Source organism: Macaca mulatta, chromosome 15 (genome assembly GCF_049350105.2).
Source record: "Macaca mulatta isolate MMU2019108-1 chromosome 15, T2T-MMU8v2.0, whole genome shotgun sequence".
In the NCBI taxonomy this organism is placed as follows: Eukaryota; Metazoa; Chordata; class Mammalia; order Primates; family Cercopithecidae; genus Macaca; species Macaca mulatta.
The window spans coordinates 43259890-43272657 of record NC_133420.1 but is presented as its reverse complement, the minus strand read 5'-3'; the positions used below and the strand labels follow the sequence as shown (position 1 = coordinate 43272657).

The 12768-nt window shown below is 43.3% G+C and overlaps 1 protein-coding gene across 10 annotated transcripts in view; it reads right to left on the bottom strand.

Moving 5' to 3' along the window:
* Window positions 1-1008: 1008 nt before the first annotated feature.
* Window positions 1009-12768, bottom strand: part of TNC (tenascin C) — a 98593-nt gene continuing 86833 nt past the window's right edge. For all 10 annotated transcript variants that reach the window (XM_015116971.3, XM_015116973.3, XM_015116977.3 and 7 more), the window contains 6 exons: window positions 12313-12445; window positions 11029-11180; window positions 10134-10230; window positions 7390-7551; window positions 4824-4987; window positions 1009-1738 (listed from right to left, as the gene is read on the bottom strand). In XM_015116971.3, coding sequence (XP_014972457.3) covers window positions 1628-1738; window positions 4824-4987; window positions 7390-7551; window positions 10134-10230; window positions 11029-11180; window positions 12313-12445 — 819 coding nt within the window. In that variant the 3' untranslated portion in view covers window positions 1009-1627. The remainder of the gene's footprint in view (window positions 1739-4823; window positions 4988-7389; window positions 7552-10133; window positions 10231-11028; window positions 11181-12312; window positions 12446-12768) is intronic.

Below are 12768 nucleotides of genomic sequence, written 5' to 3'. Positions count from 1 at the left end.
GGGAGAGAGCAGGAACATTGGAGCCAGAAGACCTGGGTTTAAATCCAAATTCTATTATTTATTGAGTAGTAACCACTATCAAGTCATTGAGTTTCTATGAATCCCAGTTCATCTCATGTAAAGTGATAATGGTGATAGCTAACACGTACTAGCACTTAATATACTCCAGGCACCATTCTAAGGGCCTCAAATGGATGACATAATTGATTCTTCACAAACATGTTCTGAAATAAGAAGTGTGAGTATCCCCACTTTACAGAAGAGAAACTGAGGCATAGAGAGGTTAGGGAACTTGGGAATGGTGGAGCAAAGAATTGAACTCAGGTAGTCTGCCTCTGGGGGTCTTAGTCCGTGTGTGGTAACAATCCTTACCTCAACTATATCACAGAATTTCTAGGAGGTTGCGTTAGAAAATGAGTATAAAAGCATCTTTTAAACCATAATCTATTAGTGTTAGAAATACTGAGTAAGATGCTGAATCTCAAGTTGTAAGCTTTTTTTTTTTCTTTTTTTTTTTTTAGAGACAGGGTTTCCCTCTGTTGCCCAGGCTGGAGTGCAGTGGTGTGATCATAGCTCACTGTAACCTCGAACTCCTGGGCTCCAGCGATTTTCCTACCTCAGCCTCCTGAGTAGCTGGGACTACAGGTGTGCACTACCACACTTGGCTAATTTTATTATTATTATTACTATTTTGTAGAGACAAGGTCTCACTATGTTGCTCAGGCTGGTCTCAAACTCCTGGGGTCAAGCTATCTCCCACTTCGGCCTCTCAAAGTGTTGGGATTACAGGTATGAGCCACCATGCCTGGCCTGTAAGCTTTTCACAAGCGTGTTCAATTTTGTCTATAAAAGTGCTTTCCTCCCTTCCAGTCTTTAGTCTCCTTTCCACCCCTCCTGCTTGACCACCACCTCTACTTACCTTTCCTATCCTAACATTCCCCGCTTTGTTCAAATGATTGGCTTTGGTGAAATTCAGACTCAACAAATTAAAAGCAAAATAACAAACTCAAAAGTACTTGTGCTTTTATTAAAAAAAAAAAATACAATCAGGTACTGTCCAGAAATGTTTTGGAAAGAAAGATCTCTTGAAAAACCCTTAGTTTTCATCACCATCATCATTATTATATTAATAATATTAATCATATCCTTAAAATGAAAACAGTATTGCTTTTCTGGTTTCTGTTGTATGAAATGTAAAAAAAGGGACAGCTTCCAATGACACATTTAATCTTTGCTAACAAAAATAATGACAATTAATTATATAGCTTCATGTAAAATATGGCTGGTTCTAAAACAAACTACCCCTGTACATCCTACCCCTCTCCCATTCCCAGAGCCACCCAAGAGAAGTAAAAAACTATTGCGATGTTGTCACTGGAAGATTTTTGCTGAATCAAACAACAAAACAGAAATATGTTGGAGACTGATGTCTTTGGTGCAAAGAAAGAAATCACAGAGGAGGCGAGGCCCGTGCTGTCGCCGTTGGCCCCAGGGATCCATGGTCAGCTTTGACTCTCACCAAATGCCCAGGTGTGGACCGATGGTTGGGCTGGTTGTATTGATGCTTTGGTAAAATCCTTTCCTCGCTCTGGGCCTTATTCCTCTCTCACCCAGTGGTCCCTGGAATTTATGCCCGTTTGCGCCTGCCTTCAAGATTTCTGAAGTTGCTTGGTCTCAGTTTCATCTCAGCAAACTGGATTGAGTGTTCATGGCCCTTCCAGTGGAACCAGTTAACGCCCTGTAAAAATAAATAAATAAATAAATAAATAAATAAATAAATAAATAAATAAATATATATAAATAAGAAGGCCTCCAGGTTGGTTACTGTTAGGCAAGGTATTCACTGATGATTGCTATTTAGTCAAACTAAATGAGTTCTGCTTCAATTTGACCATTTGGTATATCACAGCTGCCTCTTGCCTATCTCTCTGTTGGTCTGGGTTGTGAAAACTTTCAAAGGAACTGGCTGAATCTGACCCAAGTTTTCACCTGAGTCGAGTTGCCTGAGTTTGCATGGAGCTTTGGTTTTCCCTCTTGAAGCAAAATGGTAGCTGATGAAACCTGCCATCCTTCAGAATAGGTTCTGAAGGAATTCAGATCATGATCAGAAGTTCTAGAATTGAATAGCTATATACAGGGTGTATGTATGTGTCTGTAATTCACAAGATTCCTATGGAGTATTTTAATAGGGGTTTGGTATGGAATAGCAGAAAGAACATCAACAAAACACAGTTTTACAACTTGACGTACAGGGTTAAATGTTAGTGCTCTTACTTGAGAGATAAATAGTATTAAACAAGTTCTCAATATTTTCTGAGCCTTGGTTTTACTATGCTTTGTTTTGTTTTTTTCTTTCTTTCCTAAGATCTGACAATGCTGGCCTTGAAAGATGAGACGAAGATTAAATGAGTTTGTAAAGGAGCTATCACAGACCTGGGCACATCATAGGTACTTGGTAAGTATTACTTCCCTAGTCTTAAGTAGGGGGAAATATCCTTGAAATTTTGGCCAAGGCTTTCTACAAGAAAAAACTGTATTTGCGTCTTGGCATCCAGGTTCCAAGTTTGACTCTTTAGCGAAGTCTGCAGATGGTAGAGTCCACCCATGAAACCCCACATGGCCCCTTGCCCCACTGTGGGGAAGTTAATGGCTAGTGAGATGGGAGAAAAATAGAGACACTTTATTTGCTTCTAATTGTTTGGCATTCACTGACATGGGCAGTTTCTGAGTCTTACAGGGATGTGAGGTTTAAGAATGGCTCATTCGGCCAGACGCGGTGGCTCACGCCTGTAATCCCAGCACTTTGGGAGGCCGAGGTGGTCGGATCACGAGGTCAGGAGATAGAGACAATCCTGGCTAACACAGTGAAACCCCATCTCTACTAAAAATACAAAAAATTAGCCCTGTGTGGTGGCGGGCGCCTGTAGTCCCAGCTACTTGGGAGGCTGACATAGGAGAATGGTGTGAACCTGGGAGGCAGAGCTTGCAGTGAGCCGAGATCGCGCCACTGCACTCCAGCCTGGGCAACAGAGTGAGACTCCGTGTCAAAAATAAATAAATAAAAATAAATAAATAAAAATAATAAAAAAAAGAATGACTCATTCATCTCATGGGCAAATCCGCTTGTAATCACTCAGTTACAGTGAGTATGGTAGTCCAACAGCTTGGTGCACACACTGCCTGCCTTTGCCCCGGTTCTTTCCTCTGACAGTTCAGGGATGGAAGCCACACCTTCTTGTACTGTGGCAGGCACTAAAGCCAGAGAGGGAGGGTGACTTCACAGAGGCTACACAGCAGCGGGAGCAGAGCCGGAGCTGGGGCTCTGCTCCTGTGGCTCCTTTCCATGTCATCTCTTTCTTCTTCCATAATTGAATGGAAGGATGGAAAGAGAGGCTTGCTTTCTGACATGTAGCTTGCTTTTTTTGTTTTTTTCCCAGAAGAACTTTGTATTATACAAGTATTTTGAGACAAGGCAATAAAGATGATAAAATAGTGCTCAGAATGGAAATATTGATGAAGTAACATAATAAGATGGAAACAACACAGGACTGCTGTCAAGAAATGTCCTGTGACTCTTACCTGCTCTGTAACACAGGCATGAAAAACCACATCCTAATTCCTGCACAGGGTAAAAGTGATAAGCACTTGAGGTACAGAAGGTAAGAGTGCTTTGAAAAGTGCCAGAAATTATGTAAGGTAAGGTCTACACTTAAGGTCGCAGGTGTCATTTGTTAGCAGTTAACTAGAGCATAAACACATGTATCAAAGTTACTAATATTGAAAAGCAATACGTCCCAACATCTGCTGTATGTCAGGAATCACTTGTGGAGTATATCAACCCCCCATTCCCGCTGCAAAAGCACAACAACAAAAATGCAAATATGCAAAAAAAAAAAAAATGAGATGCTGTGTCTTGCCTGAGATCATTGAATCAGAATCCCTGAGGTTATCATAAAGTAGAATTTGGCTCTTTGCATTTTTATAAAGTCCCCGGGATTCCAGTGAGCAGACCTCATAAGAATCCTTGCGGTCCAGGGATCAGTGTGGTATGGCCTTGAGGGAAGACCCATCCCTCCTCCCTGGGATGGTGACTAAGTTCTGTAGAGGGACCTGGGCAGGAGTTTGGTTATGATTAAGTGGTTAGTCCCAAGCAGCTTTATACTTTTCAGGAATGTGCCAGTGTAGGCAGGGCTCAGAGTAAGGGAGATTACTGAATTTGATCCATTCGCCTGTTTCTAAAGGGGATCGAAAAAAATCTGTTTCTATGAATACAGAACAAATGCTAGAGGTGTGTGTGTGGTGCAGGGAAAATGCCAGGGGCTGGAAGTGGGGAGAGCTGGCTCTGCTGCCAACTTCACTCTGTGACCTCAGAAAAATCAGCTTTTTCTGGGCCTTGGTTTCTTCACAAAAGGTGGAGATTTAAAGTCTGTGGACTTCATTTCAAGGTATTCTTGGGATTCCAAAGGTGCCCCAGGCCAGGGGTTCTGTGTCATCAACCCTGCTTCGTCTAAACGGCCTCCACTTTTATCTGCTTTACTTTTGGGGTTCAGACAGAGATTTTGTCTGAGCAAAGCGTTCTGTTTTTGGAATCCATTTGACCAGTGTTTGTCCTTGGGATCACCAAGGGTTAGCCTGTGCTGTTTCTATTTTACCTGGCCTGCAGTGTCCTTGAGAGTGCTCATTGTCTTGGGAAAAACATGTTGTCATGTAAGTAGGGTTCCTGCCTCCTAGTCTCTGCTAGGATAGGGGGTTAAATTGTACTTCCATCGGCCCCCTCCTGCTTCCCAAGCCTGGCCTGCTCTGGGCCCTCATGGTCCACTCACCTGACTGTGGTTATTGTCCCCATATCTCCCCATCAGGTTGACACGGTGACAGTTCCTGTACCAGAAAGCCCCCTTGTAGGACAGAGCACAGTTGGTGATGGCTGAATCCGTGTCCTTGTCGAAGGTGGAGAAGGACCTGCCGTTGTGGTAGGCCATGGAGTCACCTGGGAGAGACAGAAAATATGTACCTGAGAAATCCCAGCTGAAATTTCCCTCCTGGACTGTAAAGGGCAGAACCAGAGGTAACAATTGAAAGATTCTGGGGGTGGGACTGGCCTTGAACATTGAATGCAGAGTCAGCATTTAATGTGGAACTGAATGGGACATGAGTGTCACCCCCCCTATTTATTTCCAACAGAAGCAGCTTCATGTGGTGGGAAGAGGGCTGTAGCTGGCTTTGGAGAGTCCCACCTTTTCACTTTTTGGCTGTGACCTTGCACAAGTCAAGCCTCTTGTTGAACCTCAGTTTTCTCATCTACACAATGAAACTAGCACTTTGATTCTATATACTGAGCAGTGCCATTGTGACAATGGATACAAAGGCATATGCTAAACAGGTGGCATGGCATACAAATACTTACTTTGATTGTTCTTATTTTTATGACTTTTCTGCATTCCCTTTACATAAAAGATTTCAGAGGGTAAGGTGAGAAGTATGCATTTATTAATGGTATGCTTTTCTCCCACAGACAAATATTTATTAGTCATAATTAAGCCCTGTAGACATTAGATGTCCCTAAATAACCTCTGTATCACATAGTTACTTTTTAAAGTGTTTATCAGACCAATGTTCCGTGATTCTTAGACAAGAATCCCATTTACATGTAGTACTATTTGGAAATCTAATTTGTAATTTAATGTATTGAATTTCTGAAGCATTTCAGTGCCATTGCTTTGTGGGTCTCCTCACTCCCAATCCAGCAATCCAAATGTTTTGTTGTGCACAAACATTTCAAGACTCTGAGGCATTCTACTGTGATAATTTGGAGCAAGTTGTCGAAGGGACCCAGATACCTTTTTAAATGATGATGCTACCCAGAGCATGAGGACAGCACGTAGATATTAATGAAACAGGATGCTCTCCTGCAGAGGGCGTGGGTGCAGCCAAATCATGCAAGAAAATGCAGCCTTACAAACGTTATCTCAGTAAAGGGAAATATTATGGCTCATTCCTCAATGGAAGTACAAAGAGGAACAGAGGTCACATTCCTGCTGCTTAACGAATTTGCTTGCCCTATAACATTATTCTTCTTGCCTGAAGCTATCTCAACCAAAGAGGTATTTATTTCCAGGTAATAAAATGCCAACATTCTTTGAAGGATTCAAGAACTAAAGCAGTGTTTGCCCCTGGGTGTCTCTCTTTATTGTCACTAAATTGCCATCTCAAAAGAGCTTTGTGCCCCCTTCCGCTCAGCCTGGCTTTTGGCAAACTTTTATCTGGCAACCTTTTCACTTTATGGTTGTTTTCTTTCAGGGCTCAGGGAGGTTGGAAACGTGCCAAGCATGTGTCTCTTCTGCTCTCACAAACATAACAGAAAGCCACCGAAAGTGGGCATGGGTTGCATGAGGGTGGTCCACACTCTCAGTCCTGACCCTTCTTTGTCACCAAGAACACCGTTGGATGCAGTTTTCTGCAGCTGGGCTTGCATCCACGTTCTACGAGCTGTTTTACCTTGGGCAAATCACTGAGCTCTTCTGAACTTCTTTCCTCTTCTGTATAAAAATAACATCTTCATAAAATGGTTTTATGAGGAATAAATGAGATGAATGCAGGTGGAATGTCTACAAAAGAGAATGGTACCTAGTAGGCCTTAATACATGTTGTTTCCTTATTTATTTCTCCTCTTATGTGGAGCCAGGAAACCACACAAAACCACTTCAAGTCCAAGAAATCTTCAAAACCGGAATGAAGGTTATGAGCCAGACAAGGAACGAAGGGGCCACTTGAGAGGCAGTGACCTTCTATTCATGAGGATGCAGGCTGAGACTAGATGATCACATAGCAGGAATGTCTTGGAAGAGATTCAAGCAGTTAGGTGATGGAGTGGGTGGTTTGCTATTCAAAGTGTGGTCCACAGACCAGCAACACCAGCTACATCGGCATCATCAGGGAACTTGGAGAAGATGCAGAATCTCAGTCGTATCCCAGACAACCTGTGTCAGCATCTGGACATTCACAAGATCGCCAGTGGGTCCATATGCCCAGAGTATATTGAGAAGTGCTGGATTGGATGAATATTAAGGCCTTTGGGGGATTTTTTTTTAAAATCAGTTTACAACTGATATCTAAAACTGGGTAAGGAAGACACACTTTTTTTGAAAGATGGTCATTAGAAATCAATCCTGATTTTCCTGATTCCCAACCTACTCAATGTTTCAGGATCCAAATATCTACCCAACACTTTTGAATTGCAATGTTTCTGGATTGGCACTCAGTAGGTATTCAAATATTTGTTGATTTAATAAATGGCTGGATTAATGAGGAAGGATTGAAAGTTAGAGAAATAAGCTGTAAATGCCAAGGTCTCCATGACTTTGTAGGCTCTAAGTGCAGCCATTACTGTACCTGCTGTCCCGCTGTACCCCTCCACCTTCAGCTTGTAGCGAGTCTTGGCATCTCCCACGCTGAACTTGTCATAGACAGCAAAGGCTGTCTCCCCATGGTCCCGCAGGTCCACCCGGAGCTCGTACTGCCCTTGGGCTGTGATTTTGTTCAGGTTGTCCAGCCCTGCGGATGACAGGCAAGGGTTGCTAAGAAGCACAGGTGACGGAGGCCCTCATTTCTATTTCACTCTGTAAAAGCAGCAGCTGGGTACACTTAAAAGTGGGCCAACCGGGCCTGGTGGTTCATGCCTGTAATCTCAGCACTCCGTGAGGCAGAGGTGGGGTGGGAGGGGGTGGGAGGGGGTGGGTTGGGGGTGGTGGGAATCACTTGAGACCAGGAGTTCATTATCAGCCTGGCCAACATGGCAAAACCCTGTCTTTACTAAAAATACAAAAATTAGCTGGGTGTGGTGGTGGGTGCCTGTAGTCCCAGCTACTTGGGGGGCAGAGGCAGGAGAATCACTTGAACCTGAGAGGCAGAGGTTGCAGTGAGCCAAGATTGTGCCACTGCACTCCAGCCTGGGTGACGGAGCAAGACTTCATCTCAGAAAAAAAAAAAAGTGGGGGGGTGCATATCATACAGGCCTGGGATGGAAGCTCAGTCTTATGCTTGCTGGAGTAATACTAGGCCAAATATGTGATATTTCTAAGTCTCAGGTAAAATTGGGTTGACATTTTTGCCCCACTTCCAACCTTCCAGTGCATTAGTGATGATCCAAGGAGATAAGGTGGTGAAAGTACTTTTTAAACTCTAAAGTGCCTTACAGGCCAGGCGCAGTGGCTCACACCTGTAATCCCTGCACTTTGGGTAGCTGAGGTGGGTGGATCACCTGAGGCCAGGAGTTCGAGACCAGCCTGTCCAACATGGTGAAACCCCGTCTCTACCGAAAATACAAAAATTAGGAGGGCATGGGGAGGGTGCCTGTAATCTCAGCTACTTGGGAGGCTGAGGCAGGTGAATTGCTTGAACCCAGGAGGCAGAGGTTGCAGTGAGCTGAGATCACACCACTGCACTCCAGCCTCAGTGACAGAGTGAGACTCTGTCTAAACAAACAAACAAACAAATAAAAAAAATAAAATAAAGTGCCTTACAAATGAAGGGCAATGAATAATATGGATAAATGTTTATTATAGTATGATAAACATTTTCTGACCTAGGCAGTGGTGCATGGAACAATGTTCTCTGCAGTTAGGTGGTTGGAAAGTGTGGGTTGCATGGATGAATGGATGGGTGATAGGATTATAGTGTTGACTTGGGAGATGCCAAATTTCAGCTCAGCTGTTCATTGGTTAGACTCCTATGGGCAAAACACTCAGCCTTTTTGAGGCTGTGATTTCATCCATGGGAGGTGGTGAGGAGAGCAAAAATCACCTGGTGACCATCAAGTAGGCCTCGGAGACAAAAACTCCTTAACTGAGGAATTTAGAGGTAATTAGGCTTCCCTATATCTCAAGGAAGCATCTGGTTCCAGGTTTATTTCCTTAAAATGTATAGGTAACTAGAATTTCTATACATCTCTGGAATACATGCATATCGAAACTCATTTTGCAACCCTTGCTGACATTAAGTCACCAAAATGTCCACAAATGTAATCATTTATCATGTTCTACATGGCTAATAAGGTCCAAATTACACTTAAGCTCCTGCCTTAAGGTCCACAAATACCCCTAAGGAAAAATCCACTACAGGGCTCTAAGTCTTTTTGCAGCATTCTTTCTTTCTAATAAACTTTCCTTTTTCAAACCTATACTGTTGTTGGTAAATTCATCTTTCCAACCTGCTAGCCAACCACTCTGACACCTGACACCTTGCCCACCAGGTGGCAATTGAGTACTTTGTAGGGGTGCTCTGGGGGTTAAAGGTTATGGCTCTAAGAAATCCATCTTAGCACCTGGAGCACAACCTGGGGCACAGGAGGGAAACGGTCAATATCAGTGAGGAGGGTTCTATGACTGGTCCAGAGAATGACTTAAGGCTAACATGTAAGTTTTGGCTCTTCCTTAATCAGATTTTTATTTTTATGTGAAAGGAAAATAAAATCTTGGGACCCCAATTTAACTCTGGCAAAAGGAAAAAAATAAACTGAAAGCTGAGTCATGCAAGAAACTGCCTCTCCTTTTGTCCCTAAGCAGATGCTACAGATAAAAGGCCAGATATCTCCACAGGTCTTCACTTTATCTTATGTAAAGTGCCGATTTATTGAGTGTGAGATGAATACATAATTGACCATTCTCTTTTTTGTCATTCTGCTTTTTTAAATCATTCTGCCTTTTTTTTTTTTTTTAAATTTTGCAACATGTGGTTTCAGTAATGTGACCATACCCTCCCTCTTTCTCCTCCAGCCCACTTTTCCCCTTTAAATACTAAAGCTCTCATTATCATCTTTCAAAGAAGAAAAAAAGGCACGGACCACAGGTTGTTCCTGTGGCTTTGTGTTCTTCTTTTCTGGGCATGCCTTTAACGTTGGCTAAGTAAACCTCTAAACTGAATGAGATCTGTCTCAGATAATTTTTGGTTTACATTTTAATGATTCAGAGCATTTAAATAATAGTCGTTTTCATTAAGAATTTGATATTCTGTGTCTGCCACCAGAACTAGTGCTTCTTCCTCATCTCTTTCTCTCCCATAGGTCCCTGGGGCTTAGGAAAAATGACAAGGAGGGCAGAAATGGGCATTTTAGATACAAACATGCAGAGCTGCATTACCAAGCCAGAATTCTTCTCTGCGGTCCCCAAATCCAGCAGCATAGGCCTTCCAGTTTTGGTAGAAGTTCTCATGTCCGTTTTTGCGTCTCAGGAACACCTATAAACATATCAATGAATCTGGGTGTACTTAAGCTATTGCAGGAAAGAGGGCATCGTTCTGACAGGAAGGAATGTAGCACTGTGGAGAGAGCATCAGGCTCTGCTCAGTCCATCCCTAAATTGCCATGTGACTTTGGGTGGTCACCTCCCCCTCTCTAACCCTTGGTGTTCTCACCTGAAAAACAGGGATTAAAAATACCACCCAGTTTTGGGTGATAGTGATGTGTCAAAGTAGATTCATTGATTGTAAAAAATGTACCACTCTGGTGCAGGATATTAATAATGAGGAGGTTGCGTGGGTGGGTGTGGGGTGTATATGAAAACTTTCTGTTCACTTAATTGTGCCATGAACCTAAAACTGTTCTAAAAAAATAAAGTTTATTAATTCAAAAATACACTACCCAGCTCCTATGGTAATGGGATTGGAATAATTCATCTAGAACTCTTAGCACAGTGCCTGGTAGATAATAAATGCTTAGTCAGTGCTAATTAATGTAAGCAATGGGTTCAATGATCAACTGTCATTTATACATCACAGAGTTATTTGATGAGGATCTGATGAGATAAACTTCAAGAAACTTATCTCCCCGTTTCAAAAAGTAGCCAGCGTGTTTCCCATTCTTTTGTTTAAGAGAGAATTCCTGAGTGCCTCTGTGTGACAGGCACTATCTCGCAAGGCCTCACACATGTGGGTATCAGAGTGCACCAGGAGGAGATCACTCTCTTCTCCTCCCCTGCTTTGCCCTCTCCCTCCTCCCCTAGGCCTGAGGGCTCTGCAGTTCCTAGTGGTACTCACAATCCATCCACCCCCATCAGAGGTCATGTCACAGAAGACTTCCAGCGCCTGGGCCTTATCACCATTCAGATAAATGGTGTAGAGGCCAGAGGTCGTGTCTCCATTCAGCATTGCTTGGGAGCAGTCCTTGGGGAAGGGGTACAGGAGTCCAACTGTGGAATAAGAAGAAATGGTGATGCTGTCAGAGCAGGACGACTGAGCTGGAGCTTAATTCTCAGCTTACCTCTATGGACTAGAATGCCTGGGGAATTTCCAAGTGCAATTATGTGATGCAAACAATTAAAAACTTGTAGAAATGGACAATTTTGGAACTATGCCTAGTAGATAAGTCTTAGATGTGATGATCATAGCAGTTCTTCTTTCTGATCCGAGGACATTCATCTGAAGTTGTATCATCAGCTGTTTTCTTATTTATTTCACAGCCCTAGTATAAGAGCATCTTTAGGATACAGTCATAGCATCTGGCATAAGATCTGGCAAAGAGGAAGCACCTTCTTTGGCAGATGTGTGCAGAATGACTGTTCCATGAATTGTAAAAGGCAGGGCTCTCCAAAGACCAGCTCCTCTGATCCTTGGGAATGGATGCTACTCTGACTTATGAAAGGAACAACTTGCAGGTTTGCTATCTGCAGAAGATACTTTGTGGCAGGGAGGCTCCCTGGGCATGGAATATCTGAGCCAAACTCTGTAACTCACAAGATAGTCTTGAACAGGTCATCTGCTCTCTGAAAGCCTCTGCTTCCCTACTAGGACTTTGAGCATAGGGCCCACTATACCAGCTTGGTGGGAAGACCATTTGTGATTTCGAATGTGGATGGGCTTTGTAAACACTGGCATGATGAAGGAGAAAGAAAGAGACTTTGAGCTCATGTTGGACTCTGACGATAAAAGGACCACACACTTATATGGGCCACATGCTGGGCTAGGAGTTCAAATGCAACACCTCACGAACCCTTGCAAGGTCCTGGTGACAGAGGGATTATTATTAATCGCCCTGTATAAATGAAGAAGGTAAAGATTATAGGATGGAAGTAGCGTTCTTAAGGCCCACCTAGCAAGTGATAGAAATGGGGATTGAATCCAGATGGGCTCCCTCCTTTCCTTTCACTGGGATGCTCATTACCCTCCCATACTTGCTTTCATCAGGCTTCCAAGTAGTAACAGTGAATCAATTCTTTTCAGAAGTTTGTTTGAAAATTTTAAGGTAGAAGTCAAAGGGGAGGTCGAGGGTTGATTCGGTCAAAGTTAGATCTCAAGGCTGGGTTGCACCCAGGGCCTCCTTACTTGTGGTGAAGATGGTCTGGATCATATTGCTCCTTAGGGGCCCATTGAGTGCCTGGATCTTGGCGGTGTAGTGGGAGGATGGGCTTAGGTCTACCAGGCTGTAGGAGGTGGTGTCTGGACCCACAATGACTTCCTAAGAGCAGAAGAAAGAATATAATGGCTTTTGGTCACAGAAATTCTCAGGGTATAGATAACAAGTCATTCTGTTTACAAGTTCATTTACCCATCCATTCACTTATTTACTCGACAAGAATTCATTGAGTACCCACTCTGTGCCAGGCTCCATGTGCGCTGCTGAGATATTAGAGATGGGGAGAGTGCAGCACAAGCAAAGGTCCTTGGGCCAGAAGGTGCAGAGCAAGTTAAAATAAATGAGGAGGGAGGGACTGCATCTGGTAAGCATGAGAGCACTGCTGTAGACTCCAGGGCTGAGGCTACCACCTGCCCAAGGCCCTG